Consider the following 23,297-nt stretch of genomic DNA (forward strand, 5'->3'; position numbering starts at 1 on the left):
GACTCCGGGCTGCTCCCTGTTCCCTTCTCTACCTCTGCCGGTTCCAAGCCCGGCTTGAGAAGGTTGCATCAGGAAGGGCATCCGGCGTAAAACATTGCCAAATCTACCATGCGACTTGTTCGCTGTGGCGACCCCTGATGGGAGAAGCCGAAAGTGGAAGGTTATTACTGTGCCTCTTCAGAGGAATCACCAAATACTAGAGCAGGTTCAAAACCTAAACCCTATATTCAGTAAGACAAAGCCTTTAAAAATAGCTAAATGTGCGTCAGAAAAAGGATTGAAAGTAGAGCTTGAATAAATTTGTATTTCACTCAGTGGAAACAAACAGAGAAGTCCAAAGAAGCAAAAATTCCAAAAGAATCCTAAATAATGACCGAAATATCACCAGGATTTTCTTTAAAGGATCTTTATTTACATCAGCTGCAGTCTATCATGTGCATTTACAGTTTCCTGTGGAAATGACTGCATTCCCTCCTGTGTTTCAGTATGTGATGAGCTGAACAGGGATACATTTAGACACACTGAGAGACAATCTGTGGGTCTTCTGCTGCTGCTTATGTGCGACAGAAACGTTGTCCCAAAAGAAGTTTGTGCAGACAGTCCATTAGTGCCTTTAAAAAAACAAACGTTTTCGTAAATTGACATGATTTTCCGAGAATTCATTTTCATAAAACCAAAACCACATCTTTGTTGAGCTGCATGCATCTGTAAAATAAGTCTGCAGTATGAAAATATACATCCTGTTTCCTCTGTAAGAGTTTTCTATGGTGCAGGTCTTCTGGTTGGTTTGTAACTGAGTCATCAAAAGAGGAACAATAGGTGAGAGAGAACAGTGAACTGCCCAAAACCACATTCTGGACCAACAGGCGATGCCGACCACGTCTGTTGGGTTTTAGTGAATTGCTGCTGCCCACAATACCAAGAAAAAAACAAAAAACTTTTCTTAACTGTATTGCTTTTGTCAAACTTGCTGGTAGAGATGTTACTGAATCAAAGCGACATTAGAATAAAAATCCGTCTTTTTTCCCCCAACTGTATTCCATCAGTTTTTCCTTTCTCATGCATGACTTTGTCTGTGTTTTTAAAGCCCCTCCCATAATCCACCACAATAAGAGTCTTTACATTCCAGAAATAGTTAGAATAGGACATTAATGGAAAGTATTTGGATTTTTTTTAAACCAAACTAAGTCCACCTCTGTTTTTAAAAAAAATATTTTTTTCATAATAATCTAACCTAGACCAGAATCGGCTAAAAACATTTAATCTCATGCAAGGCTGTCAACAGATCTAGCTTTCACTCTCCATGCTTTTGGTGCAAAATGCTGCAATTATCAGGAAGTTTTAACAGGAATTCTATTCCTTGCTTCAGTCAATCTAAGAATTCATTTTAAGTCGCTGGATCAAAACTTCTTTTTAACGCCTTTTTAAGGGTGGTTGGAATCAGTATTGGTTCTCACAAAGGAGCTAAGGACTCTTATTTAAAAGAACATTCAGTATATTTGTAGCCTTTATTTTGGATTCCTTTCATCTTCATTTTTGCCCTGTGACAGGCTTGGGACTTGTCCAGAGTGAACCCCGCCTTCGCCCACCAGTGACCCCAACAGGGATAAAGCGGGTTAAAAAATGGATAGATGGATAATCTTCATTGTTTTATTTTAATTTGATTGGTCCAATTTTTATTCATATATCTGTGTTTGGTTTTCCAAGTATTCCTAGGTAAAAGCACTTTGTCATTTTATCTCTGAACAGTACTATAAAATAAGGGTAAGGCTACTTTTAATTTGAAAAGGTAATGCTGGGTTTATTAATGTTTTTTTCCTTCTCTTTGCAAAAAAGGATAATGATGGCATTTTGGGATTATTATCATATCTTTCTATTATTGACATCAGTCCAGTCAGCTGTTTTATAGTTCTCCAGGTTGTTTGCTACATCATATTTTCTTAATATTCATCTAGATCTACTGCACTTTCTGTTTTCCAGCTGCTATACAGGTAGACGAGCAGTTGGCTGCTAACTGAAGGGTCAGTTTGACTCTTTGTTACCCCAGTCACATGTTAAAGCATCCGATAGCTGCCTGGAGTGAGTCAGATTAGATTAAAGTTAAGTTAGTATCAGTCCGTAAATGAGTGTGTTTATGTGAGCAATGTGCTTAGATAGGTAGAAAAGTGCTAAACATGTGCAAACCATTTACCAATTACAACTAGCTCGCTGAAGAAGGTATGTTCGGCCCATCAGAACCACCTGATCAAGGTAACGTGTGTAGAGCAGGTACACAGCTGGAAAACATGAAGGTTTGGTAGATCATCAGGATCAGCTGTACGGGTGAACCACAGGTTAAGGTGGTATAAAGTTTCATGTCTTTCTGCTGCACCCAAACAGACTGATTTGAAATAAACCCACTACTTATGAATCCAAAGAAGAGCTCAAAACACAGTATTATTTCATTCTAGTTTGGACCTCTGTAAATAAGCAGGTTGGGTTTGGGGAGTCACTGATTTATCAACATTAGAACCGAGCCAAATCAACAAAAGTGGTGGCAACAACTGCAGTTACATTTACATAACGTTTGTGCCACTGGTGTCAGCAGTGGGATCTCACAATGCCCCTCTGGTCTGACCAACACTAATGATCATAGTATAAGGTGAACATTAATCACCTACAATTTTGTAAATATGAGGAGGACTTCCTGTAATATTAAGACAACTTGATGCTTAAAACATATCTGGGTCCAGCAAATCAGATCTTGATTGCTCTGTTGTTGTTTCTAGATCCCAGAACTGTTAAAACAAAGGAATTCTATTACATACAATGTAATTTTCTATCTCTAGTCTGTAAAAGTGAAAAATCGTTTTCTAACAACATTTTCTTTCAGCGTAGTCTGGCTTTGGCAGCGGTCATGTTCTCTCCCCCTCTGATTGTCTGTGCATTTGCTTGAGTCTGCAAGGTGTGCAAGTGCTCTTTAGGTTAAAGTCATTTAAACACCGAAGCAAGTCTATTGCTTTTTTTTAAAAAGGCATCACTTCACGGAAATGAGGAGAAAAGTCACAAACTGCTTTGAGGAGGTGCGTCAAGCTTTGGAAAAAAAAAAGCGACGAATGAAAAAGACGTGGACACACCAGGAGCGGCTGAAGATCAGCATCTCGCAGGCCCTCATCTGTGACCTGCCGACAGAGAGAGAGAGCCAGCATCCACCAGCGGCTCACAGTGATGGGGTCTCATCGATGACCTGTGTGTGCCCCCACTTTGAATGCATAAACAGAATGAACTTCCCATAGCACCAGGACTTAAAGTGACAGGACTGTAGAAGGTGAGTGCAAAAGCAGAACTCATGACCTCACCATGAGGAAAGTTCACTGATAAGGGAACAAACTGGCTTAGAAAAAAAAAAGAGTTTGCACAATTGCCACTTCCTGCCCTGAGAGCTGTTTTGTGCTTGTCCTTTCCCTGACTGTGCGCCCCTGTTTTACTGTTGTTTCAATCCCTGTGAATCTTTACCATTAAAACTCAGTTTTTCTGTGCCGTCACGATCTCTCTGTGACAATCAGGTGAGCAAACGTATGAAAAAAAAAAGATAAACTTAAGAAATCCACACATTCCAGGAGTTAATAACTGTTTTCTTCAAAGAAAAAAAAAATTGTTCAAGTGTAACAGCAGCTGTTGTGTTTCAAAAAACATAAACCTGAACTTGAGATCTCACTCAGATTCAGTGAGCTCTGCAACCTGAGAACTTTCTCATTCTGGAACAGTGAACAGACATCTGGGAAGGTGCTGATGTGTAGAACAATCTGCAACAGAACTTTGTGAAAGCAGAAAATGCATTCTTTTCTTCTTCTTCTTCCCGATTTGTCAACTCTCGAAGAAATTCTCTTCACATTCAGGCAACAAAAGCTTTGGTTTACCCTTTATCTGTCTTTCAGGCGCCACAGTCACAGCTCCAGCTTGCATTTTCCCTAATTGTATTTCAGAATGAACAGCAGGTAAACACATTAGGGTGGATTCAGCGTTTGTAAATCTGTATCGTCTGTCTGCCATCCTTCACAGCTTTCATTTCAAACGATCTCATCAAAGCTAACATGTTTGCGTTTCATTTAAGGCAGCAGCCATCCTGACAGGTTTGGTCCAGGTCTGATCCAGAGCTGGTTTCATCTGAAGGTCCTCTTAGTTTGGCAGGCGTGAAAGCTCGGCTGAACTCTACTGAGAACCAGGGTTCCCAGGAAACAGACCTTTACGCTGAAGTGAACCTCAGCGTGGAACCTTCCACGGACCAAAGAGAGGACGAGCATCAAAGGGAGGAAATGACGTAAACATGTTCGGGTTCGTTGAACTTTCCCCGAAAAAGAATCCGATTTAATCGTCAGTCGTGTAAAGTTGAGCTGCATCTTAATCAGAGTTCGCCAGACTTCTCCTGCAAAATTCTATTTTTTCTGAAACTTCCAAACGCGACATCTCCTCTACCTGGACGAGTTTATGATCTTCGGGTGTGGAGCTGCTAATGGGTGTGCTCACAGTGTGATAGCAAAGTACCAAACATCCTGGAGGGAACAAACTGAGACAGGTCGGATAAGCAGAGAAGCGAACTAGGCGTCTTGTAGTGCATCGTCCCGTTTTTAAGAGAAGAAACATTTTTGTGGTTTGTCACCAGAGAACAAGCGTTGATTAGATCAGCACTTTGTCAACAAATCTAAGAGCAAGTCATGAAATAAAAGAAAAGCTAGGGGCTCCTCACATGATCTGTGAGGAATGTCAGAGCTGGACCGTAGCGTGACCCCTAAACTACGGAATGAAGGGACACTCAGTTCATTGAGATGTGCAGCTTGCTGGCTCCGCCCCGGAGACCGTCAGGGTGCCCAGGACCTCGACACACACATACGAGAATGCGCACACGCCCATGGGTCAGTCCTCAAAGACCTCCAGGAAAAGTGGGGGGAACAGCTCAGTGGGACACTCCACCTTCAGGTGGAGGAATCGGCTGGCGTGGCAGGCGCCGATCATGCGCAGGTCCGTCACTTTCATTAGCAGCTTAGGCCAGAAGTGCGCCACTTTGTGTTTGCGGTGGTTGATGTAATGTTCAAAGGCGAGCAGGAACTCCTCTTGGCATCGCTCGATCCGGTCCGTGCTGCTCAGGCCCGGACGATCTGAGGATTAAAGGCACAATAAATCATTCTGATTGCAGTTCTGCAACATTGGAATAAATGTTGCGAAATTCATGAAAAACGTAGGAAGGTTCTAGAGGCCCACTCCTAAGACAACTGTGTTTTGGTGTTTTTAACATGTTTTTGTAGCATTTTCTCATAACGGATGACATATATATAAAAGAATATTCAAATAAGACTGCATTTCTGAGTATTTCTTTTTTCAAATCATGATGGATCAGGAGCAGATAGAAGCCGTAATTTTTTTAAAAGCTCCAATTTCTGACGAAGCAAGTAAAATGGGCGGGCCTAAGTCTCCCTGCTCCGCTCCATTATGATGCCTCCCTTTGCAGACAATAGATCCATTAATGACTTAATTTTCCATGTCTGAGCTGGCATCTGCATCTCACAGGAATGCAGTACAATTTTTAAAACAAAATTACATTTCACCACACTTTGGACACGTCTAGCTTAAATGAATACACACTGCTAGAAAAAACAAGAAACTTTTGGGGATAATTTCCCTGAATTATTTGAACAAGACTTCTAGATACATGATGATGTTGCAACACATCCAAAAGTCTTTAAGTATTTGACACAGTAGAAGGAACTACCGTAATGTGCCAAATACATGTTTGATGAAAATGTGCTTTGAAAAAGCTAAAAGTTTATTCTTTTCATTAGTATTTGCTGAGACGTTACTTTTTTTCTTTTTTAGACATTCTTTTTTTCTCTTAAAAGTAATGATAAATAAAAAAAGTGAAGTATTTTAACCAAGCATGCATTAAAAATGTGGATTTCCTGCAGACCTGCATGGATTTATTTTGTTTTGCAGTCTCATGTCTGACAGAGATTTCCACAAATCCAAAAAAATCAGTACAAGTTTGTTAAATCGCTAAAAAACTATAAGTTGTGATAGAAATTGTTGAAGAGAGCTATATTGCTTATGATGTACTAAAACATTTTCTCTTGGTAATATTGAGAATTTTGTATTTTTCTTTTATTTTAGCTGATTTAAATGTTCCTTTGCTTTATTCTTTTGTTAAACTTTTGCTTATTTTTCTTTTATAGATTGTTTTTCGCTCCTGATCTTGGAAATACCCATTCAGCTGCTGCAGGGCTCACCAGAGGAGAGCAGGATGACAGCTTGCAGGAGAGCCACCTCCGAGTCATCCAGGTTAAAGGAGGAAAGCGACACGCCCAGGTCAAAGATGGCGTCTGAAACCACGCCCAGGCCTCCATTTTTCAGCTGATCCCGGGTGACAGCCATTTCGCCGTTCAGCGTCAAGGTCTCGCTCTCCGGGTCGTAGCGAACGGCGGCACGCAGCGACATAATCTCCATGCAGCAGCCTTTCAGCAGGATGATCTGGTCCTCACAAGGCAGCTGGGTCAGAGAGGGGCAGTCAGAGAACGCAGCTTCCTGCTGTTTGAGCCGCAGCAGCTCAGTCTGTGCGCAGCTTCCGGCCAATCGGCGGCTTACTGCTCCCATATCCAACATCGCGTTTGTGAATTAAGCAGATTTGGAAAACAATACTTTTTCTTTTATTGCAAAGTTTGGACCAGCCAAAAACATTTAGAAAGCTTCATAATAAACATGACAAAAATCGATTTTGACTCAAAATAAAAGAAAGTGTAAAACAAAAATCATCAAAGGTTTCAGAAATGATGAAGATTAAGTCTTAAAAACCTCTTACCTCGCAAAACATTGGCAGTTTTTTGGCAAAGTCCACCACTCTGGTTATAGCAGGGGTGATAATTTTTGTAAACTGACTGAAGGCTTCAATGTCCACTTTGTTTCCATCGGGTGAACTGACCACGGATGATTGACCAAAATCCTCTGGCTGAAAGAACACAGCAAAAGCTGCTGAGTTACTGAGGGAGGGGTCAAGGCAGAGGAGAAACTCAGAAAACCCTTTCTTACCTTAGTTTCCTTTCCCCCCGCCTGACTCTGGTCAGAAGTATAGAATAAATTACATGTTATTTCATTAAGAAGCATTGCTTCCTCGACCTGTCGGATAATCAACAGGAATCGTGAAGTTTCCATGAAGGAGACGCGTCACATGACTACAAGAAAACAGGTTAAACTGCAGACAGATGAGTGCAGACAGAAAAACAAGCAGATGCAGATGAGTTTCTACAGTGGGACTCCACAGCCTCTCATTTATTTGGCATTGTTTTGCAATCCTCTATTAGGTCAAATTAGGATCAGTAAATTTTATATTTGAAAATTAGACATTGTAAATTTGGGTAGAAAAAAAGAGGCTTTAAAATGCAAAAGGTACACATTGTAAAGGAATTAATGAAAATTTAAAAAGTAAAATTGTAAATTTAAAAACAATAGGTTTAAACTTGAACGAAATATTACTAATGTTTTATTTTTATCTGTTGAAAATACAATAAAGCAGCTGTTAAAAATAAACCTTATTTTTTATTTGTTTAACAGTTTTAGGTTTAACTTTATTTTTTAAAATGAAGTTTAAAAGTTTTTTTTTTTCCTTTTGTTTTTCATCTTTTTTCATTTTTATTTTTCCCCCACAATGAAGACTGAACAAGAAGAAAAAACAAGAGAAAAAAAGAAACAAAAAGAAAAATATATACTGAGATATATACTAATATGACGCCTTTTTATATTAAGCAGTGGAATCCTAGTCGTGTGATGTAATCAATGACAAAAAGTGACTCCATATATGCCTTGTTTTAACCTAGACATTGTTTATATGCGCAATTAGCTAATATAACTAGTATTATTTTTTTTATTAGCTAAGATTGATATGTATTTATCAAAATATATAATTTTATTTTTCAAATTTACAATAATTCCTTCACATTTAAAAATGAACTTTCTTGGTTTTTTCAACGTACTTTTATCAAATTTACTATCTGGGCTTTTCGTTCACTTTAAACTGAAATGATATGACCCCAAAACCGTCCTTCACTTTTTTGGTTCTGGGATTAAATTACTTGTAAAACATTTTCTGCAAAATCCCGCCATAGAAAGCCAAACAGCTGACAAAGACTCGGCCGGCACAGATGAACAGAAAAAGAAAGAAAAACTGGTTACAGGCTGAAAGTTAAAGCTGCAAATCAGAGAATGAAACAAAGCAGCAGGAAGGAACTGAAAAAAAGACATGAAGAAGCGATTAAAGGAAAACATTAAAGAAAGACGCTTTAAATGTCTGATATTAGCGCCGCTGCGCTCAGGAACACTTTTCTCCAACGCCCAGCTAATTCTGCTCTCTCTACAAGGAGATACAGAAAGAACACACGAACATGTTAAGGTGGGAACAGTGGTGAGGAACTGTTGGGGGGAGTCTCATCCGAGCATTGAATTGATGGCTGTGCAGAGAAACAGGAAACCCATCTCACCAGGAATTTCCTTTTCTGCTTCCAGTGGCTGCCCTGAGCGTTGGTGGTCGTGTGGGCCTCAGTCACCAGGCGGATGAGGTCCCACTCCTCCTGGGTGGGCTCCAGCCGGTCCCACGCCGTTTTCTGCAGCTCCTCTTTGCGACGGCGCTCCCGGTTCTCCTCGATGAGCTTCCTCTTGGCCAACCGCTTGCCGTCATCCAACACCACTGGAGCGGGACGGGAAAACGTCACACTATCAGCTGCACCTGTTCGACCACCTTCTCCTCCAAAACACATTGCAGCCAATCACAACTGCAGCAGAGTGCCCTCGTCAGGCAGATGGGGTCAGTTGATGTTGTCCCCTGATGTACTTCACGTGAGAGGATGTCGCTCTGCTGTGATTGGTGGTTGAGGGACCCTCCCCACCGAAACTTTTTCATTGCGTTAAAGTCCCACTCTTATCGTCTTTTGAGCCGTTCCCAGTGTTTTCTTTTATAATTATGGCGTTTCTAGCCAAAATAAAATAAATTATCATTTTCAAGGACAGTTTCTGCAGAGTGGCAGGAATTCATCGGAAATTCTTCTCTGAGTTGGGGCACAGAGCGATCCTGCCCCCGTTCCCCTTACCCATCTGCTTACATGCTATCCTGCTAGCTTACAGCCCCTCAAACCTCCAACTTAGCATCATCAATGCAGCAGAAATTAGTGAATAATTATGGAGTTACTCAGCTGTAGAGTTTTGATCCAGATTCCAGCTCAGACGAGTAAAACACAGACATACATGTGAGTGGATGCATCCGAATGGAATGGCTTGCCCACTGCAGCTTCTACATCACAACTACGAGCGTTTTCAAACTTTTTTTTCCTGCTCCTGATTCACAACCATTTGAATCAAAAATGCTATTTTCAGCTTAATTTTCTTTATATATATGTCTTCCATTATCAGAAAAATGCCACAAGAACACGTTAAAACACTAAAAACCGGATTTTCATCAAAGTTGATCTTCATACAGTGATTTCTGAGGAAATACATTTTTGCTATAACACAACTGTGTTGTATTTTCAGGTTTATTTGCTTTTCTAAGAGAAATTCTCCAAACTAAAGACGTTTTTCATAAAAAGTCTTTCTATCCCAGTGAAACGCTTCCTGATGGCTTATTTTGTGTCTTAAATCAAGATCATTGAGGCCACGAAAGAGGTTAACAAAGAGACAGCAAACAAACCTTCTCCTCCACCTCCTCCACCCACATCTCTGGCTGGCTTTGCAGCTTTGTATGTCTAAAATAGTTGCACCAGGTATGTCTGGTAAAGCTGCACCTCTTTACACTGGACAGATGTAGTTGAATAAACGATCTATTCATAGTCGGAGCACCTTTGTGGCACCCACAAGCTCTGAACGTCAGCTAACCACAGTCAAATTAAATCCAACAACATGAAACAAAATTTCTTCTAAACTCCAACCCAAAAAAAATGAGACGGCAAAGAAAACTTTAGGGATCGTTTGGAGGACATCTGTACAATGCCTTTTATCAAAACAGGAAAAAATCCTTATGAAAGATTCTAATCTCTATGTTCTCTGCTTGCCTGAAACATGGCTTCATGAAAGTCCAGCAGTAGCAACATCAGCTCTTTAGACAAAAGACGAATCAAAGGGAGGAAGAGTTATGAGGATACGACTGCACAAAAATAACCTGATATTTGTCACATGCGGAAACTGACCAGAAAGGATTTCAAAGGGGTTCAAAATTGGAACCTGTTGGTTATTGATTATATTAATCATGTTTTTTTGGTGCCTTTGTAAATCAGGTTTCAACCTAATTTCAAATTTTCTGGTGCCAAGTAAAAATGTTATTTTGAACTAGTCTGGTTTTAGACCTGTTTCCTCAGAAACGCCCCCCCCCCCCCTGTTGTTGAATCCCTTCTCACAGCTAAAGCTGCACGACAATCCTGCCGTAATCCCGCTTGATCTTCCTGTAGCCTTCCACACCGTAAAGTACCAAATCCTCCTTTCTACCTCCATGAACTAGACATCTCTGCACTGTTCTGGACTGGATTACATCCTATTTATCTAGGGGAGAATCCAGCTCTCACTGCCCCTACGCTGGTGTTCCTCAGGGTTCTGTCCTCTGCCCCTATCACTTCTCTGTCTTAACACCATTTCTAAGATTCATCGTTTGTTTTCTTTTTACAATTTCTGTCCTGATGACAAAAGTTATCAGGAAACAAAAGTCTAAACTCCTTGTTTAGACATTTGTAATTTCTGTGATTCCTGCAATTATGCATTTGGCATGCAGGTGATCCAAAACGCTGCAGCACGTCTCCTTTTTAACCCCATTAGGTCACCTCAGAGGCACCGTCCTACCTAAACTCTCTGAGTCTACAGGTTCTCCTTCCTTAACAGGAGCTGGAGATCCCTGCAAGAAGAAGACCCGAAAGAAGCTCCATTATGGAGCTCAGCTGCCTCTCTGAAAAATTTTAAGAAGACTGAACTCTTCATCCTACAGCTTCAACCCAGAATGTGACTCTGCTTTAGTTTCTGCTTTTTAATGAAGCTCATTGAGCCTCAGTGGATGGAAGCTTCAGTAACTGTAAGCAAAGTGTTTGCAGTGGTGGAGTCTCAGATGTTCTCAGTGAAGATCCTATAAAAAAAGACTGCTTCAAAAAACTCTTAAAGAAACTGGTTCTGAAGATCTGCCTGAACCTCAGCAGATGATATAAGGTTCTGCTCTGTGATTGGATGAAGAAATTATTGTGCAGCTGAAAGAAACCACCAAACCTCTGAATATGACCATCAGGGTTTTTATGATTGGTAGTTAAATGAATTTATACGCTGATTAAAGACGCAGGGAACATTTCACTCAGATAGAAGAATTTGTTCTGTTGTCAGAAAGAGCTACATATTAAAGATAAATTTTCTGAATAATATATACTATAATTCCCTGTAAAATGCCCCCCCCCCGTTCCAAATAGGAAGTACCCACTGGTTTTCCCAAATCCCACATACCCACATTCTTGCTCTGCTCCTTTTCATAACATGTTCCTGTTAACACTATTTATTTTCTTGATAATTTTTTCTTTATTGCAAGTTATTCAAGCTATAAACTGATCAGTTAGATACCTCAGGAAAAGCATGTGGTCTAACGTTCAAATGTGTGATTGACAGATTATCCTGAGTCCGCTTTCAGTGGCAGGGGTGTGGCTTTCCAACAAGCTCACTCCTGATTGGCGAGAGCGGTTGCTATAGAAACGATGACTCAGACCAACTCCAACCAATTACTGCTTACTGACGTTGTCCGTATTGCAAAAAAATGGTGACTGAATTGACTCAGTTGGTTGGAGCTGGAAGTAAACCATTTTCTATGGGTGATGTCAAATTCACTCAGTCCAGTTCACATGTACAGTCAATGGTCTTTCATCAGTAAATGTTATTTAAGTTCAAATAGATCAAAGATGTAGAGTTTGCAGTACAAATATCGGACTTTCAGAGTTCCTAAATTCAGCTGTTGTTTGTGTTTCTCTAAACTAAAATGATCTTCATACCTCGTCTAGTTTAGACTCCACAAATAAGGAAAAGCATCTGTGAGGAAAGCTTCATGCACTCACAGTCTGTTGCCATTCCCACGGCTATGCATTTCTTGAAGCGACATTCCTGGCACTGGTTCCTGGTCACTTTGTCGATGACGCACTTCCCCTCGTACTTACAGGCGTACGTTGGATTGAGGTTTTTCTGTATGGTCCGCCTGAAGAATCCCTGCGGAGCAGCAGAACAGGGGTCAAAGCAGGAGGAGAGCTGCTTTGTGGAAGAAAAGGGTCATGACGTTGTGTCGGAGTTACCTTGCAACCCTCACAGGTGATGCAGCGATAGTGATATCCTGTGGCTTTGTCCCCGCACACGACACACAGTTCATCCTTGTCCAGGTAACTCGGTATGTAACCTGGAGAAAGGAGCTGGGTTAAAAATATGCATTATTCCAGTTTAATCTTTCTAAATATAAAACAGAATGCTCCTAAACACGTGGTCACATGTTTCTAGCCCCTCTGCCTATTAGGTGGGTAAAAGCCCAGCCCCCCATCTGATCAAGCTCTAGTCTATCAGCCCTAACGAGATCAGACCTTAGAGCATCTGCAGATGCCACACCGATCAATACTTTTTTTGTGTTTGCCGAAACAAGAATACACCACGCCTTCTGGTGCATCTCCATCAATCAATCAATCAATAGAGCCCCCCCCCCCTTTCAGCTCAGAGACCTGTCATCTTGTGACGCCAAGTCTGGCTTCATTTACAAGAACACCCATGATTCACGGATCGCGGTCGACGCTAACACATGATCGATCGTGCCATCTTCACGACACCTCGAAAGGGAGGGGGCCGCGGGACCGACAACAGAACCCCTCGGGGGTCGTACCTTTCCGGTGGGCCCCTTGCATCCACTGCAGGTGTGAAAAGTCGGCTTTGACCTCAGGGAAGTACTCAGGCTGGTAGTGGAAGTGGCTCAAAGGGATGTCGCCGCTGCTGAACTCCGACTTAAAGGACGAAGAGCCCCCGGCATACGAGCACGAGAAGTGCTGGCTGGGGGGCCAAGTCTGCTCCATGCAGGGTGGATGGTGCAGTGGCTGAGGCTCGTATTGTCCGTACCCGGGCCCCTCACCTGGATACATGCAATGCTCCCCCCCGCTTTGTACGGTGTAGCCTCCCACCCCTGGGTGAGGCATCTCGTACGTGTCCGGAATGCAGAAGTTCATGGCGTCAAAGCTCAGCAGAGCGGCGAAGAAACCTCCGAAATCCAAACGGGGGTCCGCGTACAGACCATGAAGCAGCCCAGCCGCAGCTCGTCCCAGACCGAAAACAACTTGATGAGGTTGAGCCAAGTGGAAGAAGAAATCTTTATTCCAGCAAATCCAAAGACTCCACAGAGCACCAGCCTCCCCCCCCTTCTGCCACCACCCGGCCAAATTGGGAGGCAGAGATTTATGACGACGCAGGGCTCTAATCTGACACTCCACAAATCCTTAATGGGCCACTTCCACTGACAATGTCACAGATTAAGACTTCTGCGTGTCGTACCTGCTTTGAGTCCCATCCCAGAGGGTCCAGAAAGACGAAAGGACCAACGCAAGACACATTTGAAGAAATCTAAGAGAAGTGTTGCACTGAAGGATGGACGGCCTCCTAGCCTTAACCTCACTCGCTTATCCACAGGATATTTTACAGCCAGCTTCACGGTTCAGTTTCAGGACAAGACATAAAGTCAGAAGATACGACCACGATTTTTGTAAAAACAGTTTTCTCCTCAGACTGGTGAGCTGCACAGTGAGATCTGCTTCCAGATAATAGGACTCAAGCTGAACGCGGCCATATTGATCAGACTTCCTGTTCAATAATAAGGGGATCAGCCTTCTGCCGCCTTTCTGCTGATCTGAGCCCCAAACTTGGGCTTTGATCAGTTCTGTCACATCCTTCTCTTCAGGAAACTCTGTCCAGATTGTTTCATCAGTCCATCTCCTGCCATGTTCCTGCTCGAAAACTATCAAAAAATGACTTCATTTCTGCTGTTTAAATCCTTTGGGGCTGAAGTTTGAAACATTATTTTCCCCCAGGAAAAAACCTCTAATTATTGCTTCGTCACAATCTCTTCCAACTACATTTAAATAAAATACTTGTATTGAAAAGAAACAACCAATGTATATTTTGTACTTACAAAAGAAGCAGAATGATGATAAATAAAGTTGAAACAAATGAAAATAAGGGATTTCTGCATAAAAACTGGATGTTGTTTATGTAGAAAAGCAAAATAAAATTTGATGGCAGTTAAAGCTCTAAAATACATGATGGAAAAAGTCTGACAAGTGACTAAAGGTAAAAGTTTGCTTTTACACGTCAGATTTTTGAAGAAATGTTTGGTTTTATTTTGTGTTTAGCTCTGCAGGTGAAAAACTTAAAGGAGTTTGACAAATCTTCAGTTCAAAGCCTGATGGGTAACTGATGAACTGCGACTCCATCCACAGCATAAGAGGCCGAGCTAAAGATTTTTCTGTCATTTTCTTGTTTTGCGTTTCATCACAACATTGGATGAAATGAGAAACTTTAGTGTCGAACGTAGCAGGAAATTCCAAAAGAAAGTTAAACAAATAAGGTTTTTATAAAAGCACATTTTTACCATTACTGTTGCCCCATGCTTTCCCTCTACATGTTCATCTTCATCCTATTTATTAAACTATTTCATATAATAAAAAAACCTACATTTGCAGTTTTAAAAAAATGTTTCAGATGTGTTTGAGCACTCTTTCCTAGTTCCAGCCTTAGAGTGTTCAATAATGTATAGCTGAAGAAAAGAGGCCCAATCTGAGAAAAGTTTTTCCGTTTTGGACAAAAGCATCTCAGGCTGCTTCAGGCTTCATGGTATTTGCTCAGTGACACAAGTGTTTGGCACAGAATAAAGAGAAAAACTGCTACAAAATAGCTTTAAATTATGTAAAATTTTAGAGACTGAAGACTCAAGGGGAAGAAAAAAAATCAAGCATTTCCATTTCTCATCTTTGGAGTATCTTCTGAGTCCTGTTTAGATCATATTCAGCACAGGTGCTGATAATCCTGTAATGCAGCTTAGACCTGCAGACAAAAATCCGACAGAGTGATTAGGTGTCCACATATAATATAAAGCTAAAGCGCTTTAAACTTGTGTTAAAGTAACTAGTTGGGGTGCAAAGTGCTGCCTCTGTAATCTCATTACTCTGGGAGCACAAAAGGGCCTGGGTAGGATGAAGAAACGGCTCCAGATGAAGCCGGGTCAAACCCTCACCTGTTAAACCCCAACAGCAAAAAAAAAAAAAAAAAAAAAAAACAAGTTTAGCTGCTTTGTGACAAGAAATCAGTGACTGATTTTTGTTTTTCAAAGTTTCACATAAATCCTTTTCCTTTTTGGGAAATGAAAGGATGGAATCTGCAGCCTTTTTGCAGATCTGAGATCAAAATCTCACCACTTTATTGATACACAATGCCTGAAACACACAAGAGCGAGCCTTTAGGCAGAATTAACTCTAGAATCCCCCCATCCGTTGATTAATCCCACACATGAGAAAAAACCCATGATCCCCCTCCAAACTGTATTTGAGCTTCAAACTTTACAAAAACTATTCAAAACCTTAAAATAAAACGAAAATTGAAAGCAACAAGTAAAAAAAAACTCCAAGAATTTTGAAACAAATAAATATTAAAATGTTATTTAAATCAAAATCTTGACTAAAGTTCTAGCCTCATAGAAACTAAAAAATAATATTGTCATTTTGAGTATATTTTTTAACGTTATTTATTATCTATTTGCTGTTTTAAAAAGAGGTATGGTAACAAGGTAATTTCCACTTTATGGGGTTAAAAACTATATTTTAATCTGTTCTGTTCTGTTCTGTTCTATTCTATTCTATTCTATTCTATTCTCAAGAACGAAATTGAAGATGAAAAAGAATTCTCATACAAAACTGAAATAGAACTTTTTTTTAATTAAAATATCCAAATAAAAAATAGATCAGAATATTACAGGGTTCATTTTTCCTAGAATATGAAAAAACAAAACTGAATAATAGAAAGAAGACAGTTCTTTTCATTTTTGTGCTCTCCTTCATTTTTTCTGCAAGTGCAGACTGTAGAACTTGTGTTGTCAGTAGAAAAACCAAACCCTGGAGATCAAATTTGCATAATAAATAAAAACAACAAAAACCTAATCAAGAGTGGAAACATCTGAAAATAAAAGTTCAAACGTAGAAAACTAAAAACAGGCGTGTGAGTAAACTAAGGGTCCCGCCTAAGAGTCCCCAACCCCATGTAGGCCTCTTTTCAAATATTTAGGGAAGCAAAAATTGGCTGTAGGCAACCAGCTTTTTTGACGAGAAACAAAAGTGGGAAACAAAAAAAACAAATAAAAAAATGTTGTAACTTTTACTTATTTATTTTTGTGTATTTACTTGTCCTATTCAGCAGCTGAGCAAAAAGAGCTGAAGGCCTCTTGTGTTGGAGAGATTTTATTTTTACATTAATAGAGGGTTTTGATTCCTAGGACTCACAAGGTATATAACTCTATAAACCCCTTTTGTATTTGAGGCTAAACTTTATATTAATCATGTTTGCATTCATTTAAAATTGAGTAACTTTGAAATAAATGAGGTTCAATACTTTTCTTTTGAACCCGTAATTTGACTTTTTAACTTGTAATTGACCTTCATATTTACTTTGCAACGCCTGCACGGGGGTATAGTGGTTAGCAATCTCTCTTTACAGCGAGGAGCCCCTTGTTGAAATCTGGCTGGGTATTCAACTTTGTGGAGTTAACATGTTCTACCGGCACATTAGTGGGTTTCCAGGGACACTCTGGTTTTCTCTCACAGTCCAAAAACATGGAACTGTATGTGAATAAAGGATGGATGTAATTAAAATGTTACTGTTTTAGTAAGATATTTACATATATTTTCATTACATTTTATGCTTTATGAGTTTGGAATTGTTTGAATTATTTTATGTCTTGCTTTTATAATCAGTCAGAGCTGTCTGCATCAGGTAACCTGTGTCTCCATGGCTGGTGTCAGTGTTTTGCCCTAAAATGCCCCCCGTGACAAATTGCTCCTTCTTTTGTTATTGCTCTGATCAAGCGTGGACATTTGACAAAACACAGACTCTGCTGACGCTATTCAGACCTGGGATGTTAAGAACCGCTTCCAGGCATCAATTTACATCACATTGGTACTAATAACATTTAAGGGAAGCTTGTGTTCATTTTTTGCATGAATTTTAATGAAATAATAACATAATTAAGTAAGAAAAAAGATGTTCAAGACTGGCGACCTGTCCAGAGTGAACCCCGCCTTTGCCCAACAGTAGCCGGGACGGACACGCGACCCTGTGACCCCGAAGGGGATATAGCGGATGAAGAAAATTTATGGATGAATGGATGAAGTTCAGCCATCAGAGCAAGATAAATAGCAGTATTCAGAAGTATTAATGCAGATGTATTAAAACAGCTCAATTCAGGAACGACTGATTCTGTCTTAGGATAAGAATTCACCGATAACTAAAAATAAACAAACACTACTATTGGATCTAAAAATGTATAAATGAGTAAAATAAAAATTTTGTTGGACCCACAACAGTCAGGTAAGAACTGGCGAGCGTGAATGCAAAATTTGATCATTTTTTTATGTAATAATAAAAAATGAATCAATTTTTAATAAGAATATGCAGGTAAAAATAAATGAAAACATGACTTATAATAAATGTAAATGGTAATTAATACTTAACTGTCTACATCTCAACAGTTCACACGACATGATTCCAGTAATATGGTTCTAAGGTTTCACTTCAGAAAAGATCATTGAAAAACCTTGTCCAACCCAAGCATCCTTTAGATCTGCAAATAAAAACCTGTTTTAATTTAATTAGTTGGTTTGATTTTTTAAATAAAATAGTGTCACTATTTAGATTTATATAGACGTATTTTTTTAGCACTTTCTCTTGATGATCAACGCCTATCGGTGATGGATGAACTTCTATCAGTGCCGTTACATATCTGTCAAAAACAACAAGAAAAATCCCTTCAACAAACCTTGTTTCTAATGTGTGTTGAATGTTTTTAAAGAGTAATTATGCTCTTTAGCTCAGTTAATGAAGTGAAATCAGCAAATGTTTAGCTGGTTTTGTCAGTAAGTCCTGTTTGAAGCGTCATGCATTCACATTTGTTCATTATAGAGTAAAAGCTTCTCAGTGTTGCTGCACATATTCCTGCAGCTGTATTACACGCGTTGTTGCCATGGGTGTTTGCGATTCCGAGGTAATGGTTGCTGGCGGCTGTGTTGTGAGTAATGGCGCTCTGGCAGCAGGTGCAACACCAACCACAGATGGCTTTGTATTTGCTGTGGTTGGGGCAGTTGGGGCTTCGCTTGATATTGCAGTCTTCATTGTTCAAGCAAGAATTTGAAGATCCTCTTTGACTAAGAGTTTTAAGCGCTAATCTTTTTTGGGCACATTGCTGTTTTGTTCTGGGATTTCAGCACTTTTTCCCTTCTTGTGATGCAATTAGCCTCTCTTCCAAGCATTAATAGTACGTGACTGCATCCCTGATGTTAGGGGGGTTCTCCAACAAGTTTTCCAAGCCTGTTTGAAGTTCCCATTGGCGGAACACTGAACAACCGTCCCCAGGTCTGCAGACCACTCTGACTTTAATTTCCCTCTTGTAAAACACACCTTCAGGCAGAACAGGTCATTACATAAACCTGTGTGTAGGATTGGTCTGCAACACCTTGCCTGCATTGAACAATAATTTTAACAACAAAATGTCCATTTAGAAATGCATGTAAAACAAATGTTATTTTTTTAAGAATTAATTTTCCATCTAAATTTACAGCAAAGTCACAGATTGAAGTATATGTAATACATTTCTTGGCTTAATGCTTCTAATGTGTTGAATAACCAGCATGGTTCAGATCTGTTGATGTGAGTCGAACTAACCTTTAAGAAGAAAACACAAGGTTTGACATCATAACTCTTTTTTTCCAGACTTTGTAAAGCCAGTAGGGTACTAACCTGGGCTACAATGCTACTAAGGAGCGCAGTATCCATCACAACTTTCTCTTAACCTATATACAGTAGGATTAGAGATGTTCACCTACGTCAACAGGTCTGATGGACACCCAACCAAAGTGGATAAATCCCTTTTATAAAGTAAGTTCAGCATGTGCATGACATCATAAAATGCAATAAAAAAAATCACATTTGAAGTTAAAAATCTACTGAAAACAACAGCCTGATTATCAGCACGTCTGATTCTTTTTATTTGTTTTCTTGAGATCACGAGTTAATAAGTCGTCATCTCAAGATGTTTTCTGGAGATCATTCTAAAAGAATTACAGCTCATCTTAAATCCCAGCTTATTAATTGCTACTCTAATAAAACATAGAAAAATAGCTTTTTCATTGCTAATCGTATTATCAAACCATGTTGGCTGATTGGATTCACATCGAACAATCGAACAATATTTTTCTACCGATCTCAAAATAAGGAAAAAATAATTTTGTCATCTGGAGATCTTGACTTAATTACCCACTTTTTGAGAAATGAACAATTATTTTATTCTGTCATCTAGAGAAAACAAGTGTTATCTACGTAGCTCTTGAAAAAGAGCTAAATAAGAAAATTAGCAGTCATTTTCATCTTCCATAAAAAAGAATAAAACATAAAAAACACATTTCAAGAGAATTTTGAAAGACACAGTAAGTTATACTAAGCTTATTTGCATGTTTTTCTTCTACAAAGATACTGATTTAAAATAATAAAAGTTAGTTATGATGTAAACAGGCACTAAAGACTGTGATGCATTGATGTAATTTTATTTCCTAAAATCACAGGTTCAAATAACTTCCGCAGCTTAACTGTGCGACAAATATGTGGAACTGGTGCGACACAGACACACAGTTGCATTTTGTGGCAGCGTGTTCAGCAGAAACTATTTGTTCACGTTAGGGACAGATTTGTTTTCTCTGAGCACGAGCTGTGGGAGAAAATCTGCATTGGTGGTTTGTTGGGAAAAATAGGTGTTTTATTGAGAATGAAAGATATGGAGCTATAATAAAATGTGTGTTTTCAAACAGTAAATGCACAGACAGCTAAACTCATGCCCACATGTGTAACACACAGAAAAATAAAGTCCCTGTTGTTGCTTTTATTGTGTGGTGAATTCGTCTCATGCTGTTGGAATGTGACTGTGTCTGCGTAAACAAGCGTGACGGAAAATAAAAACCATGTGTTGAGCCGGAGAATGACAGCGTGGCACTTCACACCGATCAGTGCGATGACATAAGGGGCGCACAATGTGTGACAGGTGGGCATTTTACCACACAACACCAGTACTGGTTCTGGGCGTGGGCCTGTCCTCACCAGTTGGGGGGGACGTTTGGCTTTCTGTTGAGCTTTTGTAGTTCCTGTTCAATGTACAAAAAGCGCTCTATGGGACGATTGATTTTAACTTGTCATTTCTGTTAAATCCGTCAGGATTCCAAAGGTATAAGGCTTTTTTTTTGGTAAAATGTTTGTGACTTTTCTTTGTTGGCAAAATACTAGAAGCTTTATGCAAACCAATGTAAGAAAAGCTGCAAGATCAGAAAGAAATTCTTCTTGTGAAAAATATGTTTGCGCTCTATTTGCTGTGTTCATCCATTCACAGGCTAATGCAAAAGACATCTAAAGAGCCGACCTTAATCGATGTTCTAAAAAGAAGACTGTTGAAATGGATATTTGAAATCACTGATTTAGCTGCAAATGTCTGAAAATTGTGTTTTCAAGATGTCATAAGAATGTGAACATGAAAACATGGAAGAACAGACACTAGTCCAGGTAACTTCCTTTGCTGCAGTCAAAAAGTCAACCCGTCCTCCCATACGGGACAATCAGACCACCTGTCTCTGCTTTTGACTCTGGTCTGGTCTGGTTCAACACCAATGTGAGCGCTCTCCTCCTCCAGAGAAGCCAACAGAAAGTTCAAAGCTGCTAGTTCCAGATCTTCATTAGCTCACCACTCCCACAACTAGGTGAGATCTATTTGGGCCACCTTCTTTGATGGACCAAAGAGATTAAAAAACACACGCACAAGACTCTTTAAAGCCCAACCAGCTCAGCAAAGAGGCTTCTCCATGAAAACTGTATAGTCCAACTATCTACCAACATCACTCATAAGTGATATTATTACATTAAGAAATCATTTGTAGTATTTATCCTACATACATCTATATTTATTATTTTGTTCTTAAGGATGTATAAAAAGAAAGACTCTTAATCAGAAAAAAACTGTTATGTTCTTCTTTATAAGGAAAACAAATGATGAATAATAATAATCTGTTTACATTGAACGGATTTAGGAGTGTTTTTTATAAATTACTTTTACTGATGCTAATGTTGTGCCTTTGCAGTTTTAATGTCATCACATGATGTAATATGGGAATATTAGCTTTAAAAAGGTAGTGCAAAAATAAATAATTTTGTACAAAGTAGAATTTTTTTAGAGGGATTAATTCTGCTTGTTGCATGCCAAACACTGAAACATCTTGCGCTCTGACGGCCCAACGGCGGAAAAGTTGGTCAAAGTTTGGACAGAAATCTGGGGTTCATAGCACTAATGGAGGTTTTGTTTGGAGGGAACTTGCAGATTCAATATCATTCTCCCCTTCCCTCCGTCATGAGGTTTGACCAAGAATGAGAGAGAAAAAGAAGGGACGATTTCTGCCTCCAAGAAAAAAAGACAGTTCCCAACAACTCAGCCATTTTTTTCCTGCAGTCTGCAGAGGGTTCTCCTCCGCTCTTCATCAAATAATTGTTTTAGTTTGTCAAAGAAAGCCAAGAAAGTGCCCCCAATCAGAGGTTTTAATTTTAGCCGAGCGGGTTTGAGTGTTGGTCACTTTTATGCAACATTTACCTGGACATCAGGGTTTATTCATGGATGTCCTTATAAGTAGATTTTCTTTTTCTTTTTTTTACTCTAAAGTCTTTTTGTTTGCTGACATTCATCTGTCTGAACTTTCTTTCGCTTAGAAACTCTTTTAACTGCTGATGCTCTCTTTGTCTCTTCCTTTTGATTCAGTCTGGTCCTATTGATTAGTTCATTGATTATATTACTTTTATATGGCGCTTGCTTTAATGTTCTCTAATCTTTTCCAGATTGAGCGTCTGCTTTTTTGTGCAGACAGATCCTGTGTTTTTCACGTCCACATTTCTGTGTTGGAAATGAATAGTTGAGTATTCAAATGAATGTCCACAGTTAGTCACACATGAAGTGGCTGATTGAAAAGGCTTACTGCAGGATTAGCGAGTCCATTAATGAACAAGTGCGATAACTGGACCCCATCAACACGCAGCAGCTGGTGGACACAGGTCCTTCCAGGCCAATCTGCTTTCAAAGATGCTTTGATACCAGTTTAACTTTTTGATGAGGTGATGTCCTGGACTAATCTTGTTTGGGAGTTTCTTAAACAACTGTCGACAAACTGTTAAGCATCCATCAGACGGACTTTAAGACAAGTCAATATTGACACAATCTGGTGTCTAAGTGGCCGGCGTTAACGCCTTCCGCACAGCTCTGTCAGTTCAGATGAATTATTCTTCTAAATCATAATTTTCTAAGAAGATTGCAGCAGGATTATTGTTCTCTGTTAGCATGCAATGCATGGTGACGACAGCAGGAACATACAATGAAAATGTTGAATTTTTTTCTACTGATGTTGACTGAAAATGTAAAATTTAACCAATAAAAATTATAAAAATGTTTTCCAGCTGAAATCCTTAAAGATTTTCAAACTTCCAGCTCTGAAAAATGGAAAATTATGGAAAAGCACTGGTTGAAAATGAATACAAAAATCATCATTGGATCATTTCTGCTGCAAGAGGGACATGCAGACACAAAGAGTGAAGATCTTACCATTTCGTTCTCATGAACATGCATGAAGCTTAAATCCGCGCTGTTGTCCAGTTCTGGATCATACAAACTATATTCCAGATGTCATCTCCTCTCTGAAGAAACACCAGCTTTTTTCTGTTTTTATACAACTTTCATGTCATCTTTCCCTACCCCGCACACGCAACCACATCTTCCCGACGGCGTCGCCGGACTGCAGTGGCCTGGCCACCAGCTTTTATTCCCACCCTGATCAATCATTTCAGGACTCGGGGGTTCATCGCTGGCCATGAACAAATTTGGGATGTGTGGGATCTCCTCTACCCAGGGGCCGTTGATTAATGCAGTACTTTGTGCCAGATGTCCCCGGCTACTCGGAGTTACCTGAGGAGGCCAC

At 39.7% G+C, this 23,297-nt stretch overlaps 1 protein-coding gene across 10 annotated transcripts in view; it reads right to left on the reverse strand.

The window, feature by feature from the left end:
• Nucleotides 1-390: 390 nt before the first annotated feature.
• thrb (thyroid hormone receptor beta) overlaps nt 391-23,297 on the reverse strand; it is a 68,178-nt gene continuing 45,271 nt past the window's right edge. For 6 of the 10 annotated variants that reach the window (XM_078954495.1, XM_020706870.3, XM_011480961.4 and 3 more), the window contains 7 exons: nt 12,312-12,412; nt 12,081-12,228; nt 8,499-8,704; nt 7,054-7,140; nt 6,827-6,973; nt 6,258-6,516; nt 391-5,135 (listed from right to left, as the gene is read on the reverse strand). In XM_078954495.1, the coding sequence (XP_078810621.1) occupies nt 4,894-5,135; nt 6,258-6,516; nt 6,827-6,973; nt 7,054-7,140; nt 8,499-8,704; nt 12,081-12,228; nt 12,312-12,412 (1,190 nt within the window). In that variant the 3' untranslated portion in view covers nt 391-4,893. 10 annotated transcript variants of the gene reach the window in all.

This window comes from Oryzias latipes, chromosome 11 (assembly GCF_053564925.1).
Source record: "Oryzias latipes strain Hd-rR chromosome 11, Olatipes_Hd-rR_3.1".
NCBI classification, from domain to species: Eukaryota; Metazoa; Chordata; class Actinopteri; order Beloniformes; family Adrianichthyidae; genus Oryzias; species Oryzias latipes.